We start from the raw sequence: 16,972 nt of genomic DNA on the forward strand, positions 1-16,972 counted from the left end.
ATACGTTTAGCTTTTATTATAGTAACGTCGACAAACAAGATAAAGCGACTGCCACGAACACAAACGACCATTCCATGTAGCTGGGATGAAAACGTCCGTTCCAGCACCAACAAAAAACAGGGCCTCAAAACTTCTCCCTCGATAGCTTCTCCTTCATGCTTCTTCACAAAAAGAGGAATCTGTGACATTAAAAAAAAAAAAGAAGGCGGGAGGGATGAAATAAAATGCTATACAGAGCAAGTATGTATAGTACAAGGAGTGCTGTAGTCACTCAGGCATTGACGAGGTATATATACGCTGTACATGCCCGCTTGATGCACGGCGAAAGTTTGATCGTATAGCATTCGAAAGTACCTGCAAGCAGGTACTCGCGAAAAGAACACATTTTTATTGTCCTCTTTATGTCGTATTTATTTGTCGGTCGCACTGGTGCGTAGGATCGCCTCGACAAGCGTAACGCACGTGTGACACGCGAGAAAATACGCTAATCAGGCATGCACTTTGCAGTCACGGCTGGGCGCACACACGCGCCGTTGGCGGCAGACTAAGCAGAAAAAGCTGGCGTCCGATGTGCGTGAGAAATTAAAAAAAAAAAGCTTAAAAACAAAAGAAAGACGACGGTACAACTCTTACAGTCATTCTAGACGCGATCGGAGAACTAAACATTCGAGGGCACAGAGATAAAACGACACGGGAGAGTGGCAAACACGAAGGGAGGTGGAGGGGGTCATTGCGAAAGGAAGGAAGAAAAACAAATTCATACAGCGATAGAAAGAGCCACTCACAGAGTGAAGAGAGACGGAAACACGATATTTACTCGACTTTCCAGCTGCAGTGGCGCTAATTAAATTTTTTCCCACGGCGAGCTACTGTAATAAAGAGCGAGGCCCCGAAAAGAAAGGACACATCGCAAACTTTGCTTAAAGCAGCTTTCGTCGCGCAAGAGTGTCGGCCGTGCGGCGCTGTCCTGTTTTTTTTTTGTTGTTGTTGTTTTTCGCTCAAGTTGCGAGAAAACGTGCGTACGCCGAAGACACACAGTCGTTTCAAACAAACGCTCCGAAAGAAGACGGGATGGCAATATACCTATATCGCCGTCCGTTTCCTCTGTTTATACGGGCATCTCACTTCTTTTTTTCTTCTGCATCTTTCCATCCCTTGTCTCGCGCGGCCGCACTCACAGTCGACGCCTTTGCCTACGTTGCTTGCCCCGTTCGCGCACACACGTGCATAAAGAAGAAGCGCAAAATAAAAAGGAAGAAAGCAAACGTCGGACGTGGATCGAGAAGTCCCTGCGTCCGCGAACGCAAAAGAAAACCAAGACGCGGGGACAAGCTGAAGCTCGTGGGCTGCTCTGCCTTTCAGTGGCGCGAACAAATATGAGACGCGCCTGTCGCGTGCTCCAGCGAAATTGAAAGACGGGTGGTCCTGCGCCCTATTTTTTTTTTTTTTTGTTCTTTTGTTTTTGCGTATGGGTTCGCCAGAGCGGCCTGTCAGAGTTGAGAGGATACAGGAAGGGGAGGAGAGGCGAGTTGAAGACAACAGGACGAGCGCGCAAACTTGTTCGCGCGCCAGTTGGGGCGCGGTCCAGCTGTAACAAAAGCAACGAGGCGAAGATTTCGTGCAAGAGACAGGGCCCGGGCTTGCCGGGCCTGGAAGCGCTGAGGGCTTGTCACTTCGACAAGCCCCGACGAAGAAGACAAGCGCTCGGCGAGAGAGAGTTGGTTTTTGCTAATTTTGCGGCCCCCTTTCGTCTTCTGTTATACGGCACGCTCTGAACCGATGTGCCGATGGCAAATGAGGTGAAAGGGGCGTGAAAGAAAGCATGAAGGCGCCACCAGTTCATGCATCTTACATCACCAAACTTTTTCGTGGGGTGAAACTGTTACGAAGGGCGCTAATTAAATTTTTGCACCAAGTTTTTATCTCGCCTTTGTATATGCTGGCGTATACATTACGCGGGCCTACAATGTTCGACTGGCACGGCCGCCCATGTCTGGAAGACAGACAGACACCACTCACTGGCTAACATGTATAATGAAATGAAATAAAGATGTTTTTGTCTTGCTTTATATTATTTAACATTCGCTTCCTTCACGAAATCTTGCGATATATCTCCGCTCCAACGATTCATTGAGGAAACTGGTTGGCCGATTGTTTGATGAGGAAGTTCAAAACGTGTGTTGAAGGCATTTATAACGGCCCATACCCGCAATAATATTCACACTACAGAAATGAAAGCAGTGCAGCTTTATTCTGGTAAGTACTCAACCTGCTCGTAACATTTTCCGAATTCTTTCGGAACGTGTTCCCAAAGCTCGCATCATCCAATAACTTTATTTAGTGCTCTGCGCATTGGTGGGGTGAGCCTGGACTTCACTTTGGCTTCGGCCAAGGGTTGCTGGCCCTTGGCGGCTTCCTCGGCTCGCTGGACGGCCCAGCATTGGTGCTCAAGTCCGAGTGAGCAACGGAGACTCACAGCGCGCGCGGAGGCTGTCGCCGTTAGAGGCTGCATCACTGTTATTGTGCATTATAACTGGACATTCTCACAGGATATGCTGCGGCATGGCTTTCTAGAGCTTCAATGTCTACACTTGTCTACATGATAGCCATGGATTCGAATAGCATCGGGTACGTAACTTCATGCCGCTATTCGATCGATAGACTGTTTCTTGCCTAATTTCGGGTGAGGTGGCGGGAACGTACGCTTCTGCATTAGTTATATGGTGTGCTGTCATTTCGTGAAAGGTGGTCATTTTGTAACTCGCCCCGAGTTCAGTCCTCTTAGGTAATTTTTTCTTCCCGCTCCCGCTCGCTGGTATTTTCTGAGCGGCAGCTAACCGAGGCTTGCAATGGTCATGTAATGCAATTCAATGCAATTCAATGTCTCGCCTCATTGCTGCGCCATCTGATATCGTGTGTTAGCGGGTGTCCAGAAGAAATGGGCACTTTGTTCTCGGTTATTACCTTGGTTTAGGATACGCAGTGGCTCTGGGAAGATTCGATCATTTGCGAAGTTTCGTATCGTCGTCTCTAAATTACCGAAAGTTACTTCCGCTTGTGTTTGCGCTAAGCTACGGCTAATGGGATAGCGATATACATCTGCGGTTTCTAAACGTGAGAAAGTACTGGCGGCAGCACTCTGCAGACATTTTTTTTTTTCATAAGTTAGCGAAACTTCGTGAATGTTCATGTATCAATGGTGTAATCTAGCAGAAGTTAATGAAGTTTTGCTCTGAATGCGACACCAATGAGGTCTCGTAACCGAAGACAGCTGGAAATGCAGGCAACCAGGGATTGTTGACCGGCTGGACAACGTGTCCATGGCATTTGTGCACTTATGTAGGTATATTTAATTGTCAGCATCGAAGAAACTATATAGTCTGTCGCTTCGAGATATTCACTTCGCCAGCGCGAATGATACTGTTTCACAGCCGTTGGTGCCTTCCGTGAGAAGTCTAATTTTTCTTTCAGTTGTAGTAAGTTACTTACCAAACTTACGGGTTACTATATACAGCAACCGAATGCTGCAAAACAAACATGTTTGGAGGTCATACATGAAAAGCGCTTGCCGTAAGCAAGTTACTGTATACGCTACAGGAAGCCGTTTTTATAGCCAGCTGTTTGAGTGCGCAATACGAAGAGGAGGCGGGATTTCTGGTCCCCGCTACAAGAAACGTAATCAAGGGCTTCTGCGCGTCCTTCGTCAATTAACAGAACAATGCTGGCGCGCTGCGGTACCAGCGCCGCAAACTGCAATATATACTTCCCGCTTATTCACTTCCCATTCGTTCTTCTATATACACTTCACTGTGCATTACGAAGATGATTATTGAGTGATTTTCGATTTTGTTCTCATAAAAGAAGCCCGGCCCAAATAAATCGGGACACTCATGGTTAGTGCTTGGCCGGCACAATATATAGTTGGCCGTGCGGCGTGATCTGTCAAGCGTCCTATAGTGGCTTCTACCATTCACTGCTTCCATTATACTCCAGTATCTGAGGCAGGTGAAGTGTTTCGTAAGTGTGTGTGCTATACGTGATTACGAGAGAACCCGCGTGAGTAAGTGGCGCGGGTGGCAGCCATTTATGCAGCAGCTACAGGCGTCACAGACTCCTGGCAACTTCCGGCACGCACCCCCTGCCCCCTCTGAGGGAAGCTGAGGCCATTCACACGCGAGGGCTGCAGCCCCAGAGGCGTCTTCGGAGCTAGCTCCTTCGCTCACATATTTTCCTCTCGCAAACGCGAGGGCGTGCTGCGAAATAGAAGCGATCTGGGCCAGCTATCAGATGGAGCGGGCACGCTTTCATGCGAGCACGCAAGTGATCGCCTGATTACGGCTGCAGCTTGCTTTCATATTTTTTCTGTTTTTACTTTGTCTGCGCGTCAGTCGCTGCCACCTAGAGTTATTAAATGACCGAAGGTTGTTACTGTCTCGCTCTTGCATTGTATGCTTTTGTATGTACAACTCCGTAGCTACTGTATACGATCGCAGATTGTCGTGATACGTTGCCTTTGAAGCAGATTGATTGATATGTGGGGTTTAACGTCCCAAAACCACTATATGATTATGAGAGACGCCGTAGCGGAGGGCTCCGGAAATTTTGACCACCTGGGGTTCTTTAACGTGCACCCAAATCTGAGCACACGGGCCTACAACATTTCCGCCTCCATCGGAAATGCAGCCGCCGCAGCCGGGATTCGAACCCGCGCCCTGCGGGTCAGCAGCCGAGTACCTTAGCCACTAGACCACCGCGGCGGGGCGCCTTTGAAGCAGAGCCGCGAGAAAGCGTATGTAGTGAAACTCGGGTGCTGCAGCGGCGACGAATAGCTTGCCAGCACCAAGTCGTGGCCTTCTGTCAAACTTGGCACGTCGTGAAGGTTCTGCGCTGGTTGTTAAATGGAATAAGCTTTTAACCAGATTCGGGAAGTGTGCTCAAGGAACAAAGAGAAAAGAGATGAGAGCCCTGTACACACAACAGGTAGAGAAAGCGTGCTTCAAAGCGAAGCTGAACATTTTTAAAGTGAGATTTTTGTTTTGGCGGAGATATACTGGAGTACAGTTGCACAATCATATTGTAAGCAGAGATATAGGTACGGACTGAATCTTTCTCTTGCCAGCTTGTTTGTCCATGGCGTTACAAAACTTGAACGTATCTTTCGAAAAGAAAGAAGGTATAGCCCGTCCCTGCCCCGAGAGCGTTTTAGCTTGAATCTTTGTAACTGGGATGTTCTTCGTTACACTGGCTACTCTTCCAATACATAATAAATTTGGCGCCCCGCATACAGGCCTTGAGAAATGTCAAAGCAAACACTAACTTGGTTTCAGTGAAAATCGCCGCAGCAAGTTCTTAAGCTAACACAGCAGGAATATATATATATATATATATATATATATATATATATATATATATATATATATATATATATATATATATATATATTCCTTCATTTTGCCTGTCTTGTCTGTCCCGCCTTTATTGCCTTAACTAGCCTACCAATGTTCTAAATATATTTTAAAGACGATAGTCTTTCTTGGGGACCCTCGACGGAAAAATTTTGGTCTGTCTGTCCATTCGTCTGTTGGTCCACCCCTAACGATATTTTAAAGCTTAAACGACACAACGATAAGCCAAACCACCGACCTCATCCGCAGCGCCCACCAATATTGCTCAAGCTGCATCGTTCATGCTTGTACGATTGTTAATTAAAAGGCAATTATTGCGCATATCTGAGGTACTACAACAACACGTGAATAGTCTGTACGTGCGCCTTTATACAAGAAAAGGCATACATGAGTAATTCTAAAGACCATAGCGCTTATCACGCTGCGCTGACCATGCAACGCTTGCACGAAAAGGGAAGTGTTTCCAACACTTTGCTAAGACGACACGGTGGTGGCACCTACCCTTCGCCTTGCGTTCTACAGCTTATCACCTCAGAGACGGGCGTGTGCACGTTACTGGCTTCGTTTTCCAAGATAATTGTTAGCTAGCGCTCGTGCCTCACGTGTGACGTGCCTTGACGCGCTCGTTCGCATCCGCTGCACGCTCGAGGCAGTCTTACGCAGCGCTTACAGAATACCATTAACCGATTTTCCAGCGCAGAACATCAAATAAACGTTTTTTTTTTCACTCTCTCCAGACGCAAGACTATCGTCCTTCGACGACATTTGCAGTGTAAGATGCGATACGGGGCCAATTTTTTTTTGTCCTTAGCTCAGAAAGGCAATTGACAAAATCGGCAACATCGCCGGAGAATCGAATCCCGCTATTTCTCATTTCGTGGCATACAAGCAAAAACACCTTTGAAGGCGAGTATATCTGTGCCATTCAATGCTTCGTGTCGGAAGCACGCGCGCTTGACTTTCTTGCTACAGCCCGATCACTTGTTGGGAAGGAATTGCCGCGCAAAACGACGAACCGTTTGCCGAGAACAGTTTAGATTCGTCGCGAACAACGTGACGGTTGCTTTTCTATACACTCACGTAAACATACCAGTACTACAAGGAATTCTAATTCAGCTTCGTGCAAAAGGGTCGCAGAACTTGCCGCGCGACAGCTGATTACGCTATAGACCGCTTTTCCCTCGATACACGCGTTATCGACGTGTCTCACTTCCACTCGATACGTTGTCCGCAAGCAGCCACGAACGAAGCGAAGAACGGCGCACGAAAAGCGAGCGCTACCCAGCCTATTCTTGTTTGTCGGGCCGCCCGCCGGTTTGCCATTTAATACGGCGCGCGGTTATTGCCAACGGTTATCAAGCCATCAGCTGAAGCCGTCAGTTCCGGCGGGGACGAGTGGGAGGGAGGGGGGGGGGGGGGTCGGCCAGAAGGAGGGCGTGAGTGACGACACCTCGGGCGCGATCCCGTTTTTCCGTTCACTCTGCGGCTGTCAGTTGGGCTCTCTCCACGACACGCGGTTCTCCCAAGCAGCAGTGAGGTCCTAGATTAAACTACGATAGGCTCGTGTCGCGCGTTACCCAGAATGGGGCAAAATAAGCGCGGTCTCGAGTAAGAAAGAAAAAAAAAACGGGCAAAAGGCCGAAACGCGAAGGGTGGAATCGAGAAGGCGAACGGGGCCGCCCGAAAAGAGAAATTTGAGCAAAGAAGTCGTTGGGCCGCATTATCGCGGCCGTCCCGACTGCGGAGCCAGGCCTGCCCAGAGGAAAATACTCCGACCGGGCCATGGCGGGGTGGTCGTGTTGACTCTGGCCGCCGTGTTCTTCGGGAACAACGTCGTCTGTCTCTGTCGATCACTCTGGGAAAGGGGCAGCGCTCTTCTTCCGCGAAAACAGTGCCGCTCCAGAACTTTCTTGCACTCCCCATAGTTACTAACCTTCATTCTATGTGTTTCGTCTAATTTTTTTTTAGCGTGCTTTTTTCTTTTTCCATCGTTAACCCATTGCCGCTGTTCTGTGCTCTCGTGGTTCAGTCCTCTTGTACTCGACTATTGTCTTCTTACTCCGAGTTCCTTTATCGCGCACATCACGTACTGAGAGAAAAATTGTCTAACGTTTTTTTTTTGTTGTTGTTGTTTCTGGTCCCATTCTGGAGCACTTCTTTATATCGCGACGGCCTCGTCTTTTATTTAGTGCTCCGTATAGCGCCCTGTATGAAACGGCCTTGTTCCGGCCTTTCAGTGCCGTCTGCCGGTGGCGTCGCCACCCGATATTTACCGTGGCCCATCTTAACAGTCTCCGTTCCACTTCTCTCCGTCGCTTCATCCCCTTCCCCCCCCCCCATTTTTTTTTCTTTTTTCCTCGCTTTCTCTTCCTCGTGTAATTCATTGAGACCGATCTCTGATCTGGAGCTAGCTGCGATGAGTCGGCCCGGCGTTAACGGTGGCCGTGCTGCGCTTCGGGAGATGGCCTCCAACTCATTATGTTATATGGTCCCCCTTTCCTTTTACCGCCCGCGTCCGTGCCGCTATCTCCAGTTTACTTGTCTCATTTTGTGCTTTCAGTCCAGACTTCTTGATCTGCTCGTGTTTTTCCTTCCATTTCAGTCGTGGCAGCAGTGGCGCCAGAGTTTTCTGGTAGTTACAGCAGGTCCACGTGGACGAACAATGACGACCGCCGTCCGAATCGACTTGTTCCGGCCGACTTCCGTCGTCTTCCGTCCAGCGCGCGGTGGGGAGAAGAGATAATCTGGCTCGGCGACGCGGAGGCACGGGCAGGATGCTCGTCTCTTTCTCCTGCGGTCACTGCTCCCGGCGAGGACGACTGTACGATGCGTGTGTGCACAATTCGCTCGCGGAAGCGAAAATGACATCCTCGTTCAGCGTCTGTGCCCCAGCTTTCCCACTTTCTTCCCCATCCCTCCCCCGCTACTTGGCCGAAAACAAAGGGTTGTCTTACAAGTCGCGCGCGTTCTTGCAGCGGAAAGAGTTGCGTACCGGCTCTGAAATGTGTAAAAGGTGGCAGATAAAAAACAAGCGCCCCGAAAAAATATACACCCGTACACCATGGGGAAGGAGGTAATGCAGGCTTATCACCACGATAACCCTCCGGTACTTACTTTATACACGTACTGGTGAGTCTGGATAAAGAAACATATACGAGAGCTGGCTTTTAAGTAGAACTGAGACACCGTGGCGATCCGTGCATCTTCTCCTTGAAGCATGGTGATGTATCGTTGTTAGGTCCTCGAGGTTAAGTGAGGGAGGGTATGCGACCACACTGATAGCCAGATAACCAACTGTCTCTAAGAATACGCGTATTGTCGTGAACGCTGCCCTTCCTGGAACGCTCTTAGAAGCAAGCATTTGGCATTCTATGAAGGTCGGTCACAAGTCCCTCCACAGAAGCGTACAACAAGATCACCGGGTGCAACTGTACAGCACACGATGATGACCACGCAGAAACGAGTCTATTGGAGAACAATTCACTCCCAGATCGTGGTAGGACAAAAAAGTATAAGTTATGATTACGCGGAAGTCGACTAATTAAATGTGTCGCTTTTTGCCCACAACAATATCTCGATTTGGTGAGTTGGTTCGCCTTGGCAGTGGACGCGCGAAAGAGCGAAAGAAGAAGACCAAACATAGGCCAGTCTTGTCGCGTATGTGTCTTTCGTTTTCATGTTTCGCGCCCCTTTTGAACACTGTCTTCACCGGCGTTGCCCTAGAGCCAGCGAAGCAGGCGCTCTCTCCACGGTTAATGTCACGCGCCGGTGTCTGTCATGCAGCAACGACGTAGGCCCCGCCGGAGAGATTACTGCTCGTACACGGCAACCATTAGCCTTGCAACATTCGGATGCGCATCGTATCGGCCTGACGATCCTGCTTCCGCTCCCCGTGGCGCGTAGCGAAGGATAACCGTGCACACGCGATGCACGATGAGCCTTCGCTCGCGCACCATTTTAACTCCGCGTTGCTAACGTTCACCTGGAGGGCATAACCACCGTATAAAAGCGGCGGCTTCGTCGTGCAAGGAGAAGGAGCATAGTATAGACGCCTGGGTGGTGGAGATTAAGGTCTGCGCGAATGAGGCATGCAAAAAACAGACAGGCCTCTCCGTGCGACACGAGCCGCGGTTTGCATGCATCCAATCAAGTGTAAAGTGGCTCGAGGACTCCTTTTCTATTTTTTGCGGACTCAAACATATATATATATATATATATATATATATATATATATATATATATATATATATATATATATATATATATATATATATATATATATATCTTTATATATAAGGGAAAGAAGTGTATACCTAAGGGCTCGTTTTTCCGTGTTTTAACACAATATTAATGAGATATAACAGACAGTAATGCCAAGGAATGTACAGGGGAAGTTATTAGAACCAATGGAATGTAAATAAGAAGAAAGAAAAGTGGATGAAAAAATAACCAGCCGTCAGGAAACGAACCTACGACCTTCGAATAACGCGTTCGATGCTCTCTCTCTCTCTCTCTCTCTATATATATATATATATATATATATATATATATATATATATATATATATATATATATATATATATATATATATATATATATATATATATATATATATATATATATACTCGCACTCTCGTCTTGTTCCGGAAGCCGCGGTCAGAAGCGCAAGAAACAGGATGAGGAAGAGCACAAACCAGAGCCGCAACTGCGAGACGCTTCTCGTCACTGCAGTAATGATGTCCCACTTTTGCTGGCACGCTTTGGGCGACTGGCCGCGCGCGTACCAGTGAGTCTGTGTCATTACCGGCTCACACAATAAAATACAGAGACGGTATAGGCCGGAGGCGACGGACGGGGAGCATCCCGCGCCGGACCAGGGCTGATGAGGACGGCGGCAAAGAAAGGCGCGGCTTTGTCTGGCACCCGACGAGCGGCAGTGGTGCGGGACTTGGCGATTCTCGGGATGATTAGAGAATCGCCCAGGCTGAGAGGAAAACAAAACGTCGCCGAAACAAAAAAATAAATAAAGATGAGTGTGAGCGTAACGCTCTTAACGCGCGGTCGCGACTCGTCTGACGTGATTCCGAAGGCTAATTGCCGCATGACGGGCGACTCTCCCTCGTTCTCTTGCCCCGTTGGCTGGTATTTATAGTTCTTCCCCTTTTGTTGTAGAAATGATGCCGTTAGATAAGGATGACCACTAAATGGGTGGGCGTACTGTATATATACAAAAAATAAAGTTGTGGCCTGCGAAGGCTCGTTGGTATGCATATGTCATGCCTCGGGTTTACTATATACCATCTCGATGACTCGCCTGGCCGGCGGCCTAAACGAGCCCTGACTAAACGTCTCATTAACTAGGCGGACGAGATAAGAAGCAAATTTACATTACAAACGTGAACAAAAAGCCGAGTCAGGCCGTCGACGAGCTGGCGAAAATGATCTACAATGCGCGTTCACTGGAACAGGAGACAGCGATAAAACACTATACAAGCTGAATTCTTTGTTGAGTTGCTGCACACGCTGTTTTTAATAACTAGACTTACTTGCGTGTATACGTTGAGCGAAGGACGTGGCATATGATCATGTACGTAAGCGGTATCGCAATGGCCGTCTATAAATGACCAGTGGCGAGCTATTACGAAATAACGTGGCACATTTCGCGTTTGTGGAATGACGCGAAGGAGAGACAACTATCTTGTATCAACTTTTATCTTCTGAAGACTGAGATTAAAACTTACTCGTATGGTAGGCTATAGGATAAATGGAGAAATGACGTGGTCGCGCATGCTTACGTGGGGAAAAAGTTCAAATGAGGAAGGAAGGAAGGCGAGGAAGGAAAGAAGAAGGACAAAAAAAAAACATGTACTGAAAGTGAAGGGAGGTAACGAACGAGCATATAAAATATGCACATGAAACAGTGCGTAAACTAGAAGGCGTTTTCCGGAGTTTGGATTTTTTTTTCTGTTTAAAATATGAACATAACCACTCGTGAAAGTCTACGAATGGTTATTGTTGAGATCAAATTGCGTACGAACCGATTAATAGTGTAAAGAGTGTATCTAACAGCACAATCTTGCAATATTAAATGGTCCATTTATCAATTACACGGAATGACGTTCTCGTAATTCTGACGTTGTATACACAAGCGGCTTAGCAGGGAGAAATAAGCAGACTTCTTACACGTACAGAATTTTCAGAGAGCGAGTGATGGTTGCATTACCGGCAAAGTCCGGTTGCTTTATTGGATTGTAGGCTGCTTACTCATCTGCCGAATGTTATTCTCATGCGATGGAATTTGCCGTACTTTTGGATGATGCTTCTGTTTTGCAGCTGACAAAATATTTGAATTCACGAATAGCGACCATTTTGTTGAAAAACGAAATCGAACAGACATTATTCGTTTCGGTGTTCCGAAATATTAACGAACCCCTAAAATAAAGAGGAATGTATTCGACCTGTGTACCTTGAAGTAACAATAATTAGTTGGATTCTACGTGTCAGAACTGCAACATGATTATGTGACAAAGCGCAGCGGAGAGCTCCAGAGCAATATTATTCCCCCGGGACGCATAAGATGCACCTAAACCTGAATATGGCTATTCTTTGCATTTCGCCTTTGTCAAAATGCAGCCGCTGTGGATGGAATTCGAACTTGTGTCCTCGAGCCTGGCTGTTCAACAATTTTAAGGCTACCCTGCCGCTTTTTTCACGGCAAGATCTCACGTGCCCCTTTCGCCCGCCTATTAGTCTTTCACTAACGGAGGCGTTCAGGGCTCTTGTATCGACTGCGTAGTGATCAATAAAAAGCTGCCATTTGGATGCATCTACCTATATACTACAGACTCAAACCGTAGCATAACCGTGGCTCTTCTTCAAAGGTAGCCTTGGTTCTGCATGACCCTGCGAGCCTCAGCCTAGACCTTACAAAAAAGTATTATTTTACAGCATCGTCCTCAGAAGGATTTGGAACACACTAATTAAACAAAACAAAAACAAAAAACACTCGCTGGCTACTACTCCATACGGTACTGTTTCAGTAGCGGACAATTACTGCAGTTTTTAGTTATTTTGCAACGCCTTCTAGCACTGTGCCATGACGACAGTCTAGCATCCTCCAGGCTCCACAGCGAAATATTAATAAAGAAAGATAAACTGTGTTTTAGGGCAGGTTAACTAACTTGTGACTTTCCTCGGCAAACGTAGTCATCGCTGTGGCTCATTCAAGAAAAGGCGTGCGGAACGGAGGCTTGAAGATGAAAGGCACCGTGCATATATAGTGTGCACCCCATACAACTCGGCATTTACCGAAAATATCGCACACGTTCGCGCAACAAGCCGGCGTGGACGCAAGACATTTGGCGTATACCCGTTATTATGACAGCAAGCTGTAAACGGGGACCGCTGCAGCCTGAGTCTTACAACAGTTTTTACCGCTACCAGGTGGCAATCATTTTTTGCCGGGAGCAAATGGACTGGAGAACCACTATGGTGATCGTCCGGCTACTATGGCATGCTTTCCTCCAGTGTTGGCTCACGTTTAGATGTCGCGCTAGGAGATCCGCTATATCCATGTGTTTACTGTGCCAGCTGGTGAAAACAAGATTACTTATCTTCGCTGCAAGAGGGTTACAACGACAACTTTAGCCTATAGCGGATAACAAGCGCTTATTCCAAACTTTCAGCTACGGTGGCGTCGCCATGCGGCTACCGGCGAAAGCCGTGATGCGGTGATAGAACAAAAATTTGCCTGGCGACAACGTGCCAGTCGTGCTTCGTCGTTGTTGTGTCCCACAACTTCTGGCGCGTGCGAAAACTGAAGCACGATAGATTTCGTTTGTGAAAGGTCGTGGAACCTTTCAGCTTCAATAATACGCAAAAAAATACAAGAGCAATCGCGTGTGCTGCAGGCTGCAATGTTCAAAGCGCACCGCCAAAGGCGTCATAAGCGTGCTCAGTTTTCTTTTCGGCTGGTGAAGGAAAAAGCCATGTGCTATAAAACTGCACATCGTGAAACTTATCACAATAGCAATGTGGTTACCAGGGTGCACTTGAAGTCGGTCGACTTCTACTAAAACCACGATATGATGAGTGATGAGACGCTGTAGTATAAGGACTTCGGGATTCGTTTTCACCACTAGGCGTTCTTTAAATTGCTCCTAAATGTTAGCACGTGGTTGTTATTTTGCATTTATAAAGCCCTATTTAAATTCCACCGCCGTGTCCGGTGATCGAGCTCGTGCCACCGAATTCAGCGGCACAGCACTTTGCGTGCTGTGCTACCATGGTAAGTAATACTGAGACACAACTGCGAGTGCCTTTTTCCGCTTTTTTTTTTTGGGGGGGGGGGGTTACAATAACACCCTAAATAAAACTATCGCGACTCAAAAACACTTCACAGCGCGATGCAACTGACACATGCGGGCAGCATGTGCAGTTGAGCAGCATGTTGGGCAGACGCCACCGCTGTCCGCGATCGAGCGTAAGCCTGTCTATAGGCAATGCCACCTAGATAATTTCAGGCCTGTTCACTGTGTCTGCCAAGGGCTCTGACGTCACTCTGTTTGACCGGTATGTTTCGCTGCACAGACGTGCCTACACTTGCTCTCGTCGTTCGACAGACATGGATTGTCAAGCCCGACGAACGTTTTTGTGGTTTGCTGGTGCTTGTTGGCGACTCGAGAAGACCGTCCTTTTCTGTGTCTGTGAACTGCAACGTGGATATGTGATGCGCTTTGCGCACTTGATATACGCAATATGTGCGGCTGCAAATCCGAACGGTTGGGCGATGCTGCGTTGCGAATTGTCGTGGCAAAGGGACCGAAGATGCGATTGTTCTAGTTTCCTAAGGACAACCAAAGAACAACGTGGGAGCATGTCATTCATCAAGCTGACGTCGGCATTCGTTTTCTTCGTGACCCGAAGGTACGTGTGTCCGTACTACATATTTCTATCTCCCCCATGTTCCGTTTACGCTCTAAAATAAAGGTGTCATGTGTGCTTCTGACTTGTTGGCGTAAGCCCTGGCATTAAATTAATAAACGCAAGTGTCAGTAAGTTCAAAACAGGCGTTTTTCCTTCAGGGTCGGTAAACATTTTTCTATTGGCAGCGCCGCAGACTTGTTGTATTCTGTTCACTTGGTTGATCAAATTGGAATGAATGCTGTCGCATTACTTAGTACATCGGTTATTCTCTTGTCGGTGTTCCTGCCCCTTCATTGCGGTCAGCACCTTAACATAGTGGGCATTTTTATAAGACCGTTTGCGGGCGTAGCGGGCACCATATCAGTTTTAGAATAGCGTTTTCCCTGCTGCAAACCGCAACGCACGATCGCAGTGACACCGTAGCCTCGAAACCAGCGCTTGCAGGCCACATGCGGGCCGCGATCGCCGCACGCGATTTGGGATTTTCTGCGTGCGGTCCGCGAACGTGACCTCACTCACGTTTCGACGCATGCGCAGTGGCAGCGACCACACCGCAAGGGCTCGCGGTGAGCTATTCTAAACCTGCCTAGTATGTTTCCTTGAAATTCAGATGCGTGTAGACACTTACGGTAAAGCGCTTTCTGAAGTGGTTTTCTGGAGTGTGATTTCTCTAATTCAAGCTAGATTATTTAAGGATCACTACCGAAAATATACCGATCCAAGAACCAGCAGTGCAGAAGAAGCGCCCACGGGGGCTACACGGTTTAATATAGACCCAGTACTAACATTTTTTTTCCCCAGGCTCTAAGTTATACGACCGACTACGCACCACTGCGAGAGGGGCCAGAGCAAAAGAGGCAACGCACTTCTTGTGTCGGTCACAAGAGATTTTTGTGAAACGAAAGATTGTTTCTTCTTCGAATGATTATCACCCTAATATTGTGCTGAATAACAAACTTGTGGCAGCAGCACACACTATACTCAATAACTACGTGCCCATGAAGAGAGATGTTCGAAAGAGTACAAATAAAATTGCAGAAACTTTGCAAATGACTAATAGGAACACTTGTGTAAATAAATAAAGAATAAATAAAATTAACCTTATTTATTTCGTCACTTTGTTTGTACATCAAACTTTGCTCTTATAGATCGACCACAAGTTCGCTAGCGTACACTTTTAACTTTTTAGTCTGTGAAGTTTGCGAATTAGCAAAGTTATACGACAATGAAGTGAGATCGTAATGAGCGACGTCCAAATTCTGAGTCGTGCTTTGCTATGCCACGTATGCATTTTGTGAAAAAGATATAGAAGGGGGCGAGGTGGTGAGAGGGAAGTGTGCTTGTTGTTAGGATAACCGGTTCATAATGTCTTTACTATACTCATAGAACTAGGGCCACGTAGTGTGGAAGAACGAAACAAGGAGGGCGAATAAACAAGCGAAAAGAGAGATATATTTTAGCAATAAGCTTTAAGCACTTCGGCGTACGCTGCATTGAGCAGCTTACTTTTTCCCTCCGCGACTGGCTCATGTCACTGTCCGAGTCGTGCTTGCGCCACTAAACCTTACTTAACTAAACCGCATTTCTTCTCTCTCTTTATTTAGTCGGTTCGCGCTAAGCAGCCACTGTTTTATGGTAGCAATTATGGAGGTGCTGCAAAAGATAAACAAAAACAATAATTGCCCCAGCTTGAAAATGGTCAGTAAGACAATGATATGTATGAATCTTTCTGTTTTTTGTTTCACTAAATGCTCGTTTTTGATTCGCAACTGTGGCGAATCGCCGAGTCCACTGTTTTCAGTGTCGTAATTAGCGATAGCACGCACCGGCTAATTTTCGACATAAATGAAAACGTCGCAATCGGGGCATTTATGAGTGACGCAGTTGAAAGGGGTAGACGCATTACATTATCACCATCACGTTATTACCAATTTTCGGACATATTTCACTAGTTAAAAGTATTCCTCAATGACTCTGCAGGAGTGCAATTCGGTTCTCTCGTGTTATGCAGATAAACCGAACAACGGAAGACTGTTTTCGTGTCGTGCCGACTCGTCCACCTTTGGATACTGGAACAATGCCAGCGAGTTTTTCAGCGTGTTGATTTAGCCAGCAGACCAGCGCCCTTCAGTCCACAAATCCCATTCCATTCTATACTTACGGAACTGCGTAACAACACAAACACACCCTTTTCAATTACCTCAACCGAGATATGAAATAATTATATCCTTATATGTATACGGTTTGGTTCCACTATGTGGACCATGCTGCTTGACTTTGTGTCTTGTTTCTTTTTTTTTTATTAGACGCAGATCCGTATAGACCCGGTTCACAGCCAAGAAATCAACATCTAATGAGAAAAAGGAAATTTTAGGAGATAAGGGCCACAAAGAGCCTCTCGAAGTGAGGGAATCATAACGAAAGGTTTCTTTTGGTGCAGACCATGAATACTAGTCTCCCCCGTACTAATCATGTAAGTGAGTCATGGAGATCAGACGGAGGACAGAAAGAAAAAAGCGTCAGTAGCAAGATTGTATGACCTCAGGAACCAGAAAGAGAGCCATGCGAGAGCAGGGGCGAAGAGGGCGGCCAAATACGCCTCCTGGTCCCAATATTGTTGGCCACCGTCAACATAGAAGAAC

General features: G+C 47.0%; 2 protein-coding genes across 4 annotated transcripts in view; one reads left to right on the forward strand and one right to left on the reverse strand.

Moving 5' to 3' along the window:
* Positions 1 to 16,972, reverse strand: part of LOC119161333 (protocadherin Fat 3) — a 353,600-nt gene that overhangs the window by 108,162 nt on the left and 228,466 nt on the right. The window lies entirely within an intron of this gene.
* The window catches only part of LOC142776207 (uncharacterized), a 66,996-nt gene continuing 63,990 nt past the window's right edge, over positions 13,967 to 16,972 (forward strand). The window contains exon 1 of the mRNA XM_075879439.1: positions 13,967 to 14,330. Within this exon, the coding sequence (XP_075735554.1) occupies positions 14,029 to 14,330 (302 nt within the window). The 5' untranslated portion in view covers positions 13,967 to 14,028. The remainder of the gene's footprint in view (positions 14,331 to 16,972) is intronic.

Source organism: Rhipicephalus microplus, chromosome X (assembly GCF_043290135.1).
Source record: "Rhipicephalus microplus isolate Deutch F79 chromosome X, USDA_Rmic, whole genome shotgun sequence".
Taxonomy (NCBI): Eukaryota; Metazoa; Arthropoda; class Arachnida; order Ixodida; family Ixodidae; genus Rhipicephalus; species Rhipicephalus microplus.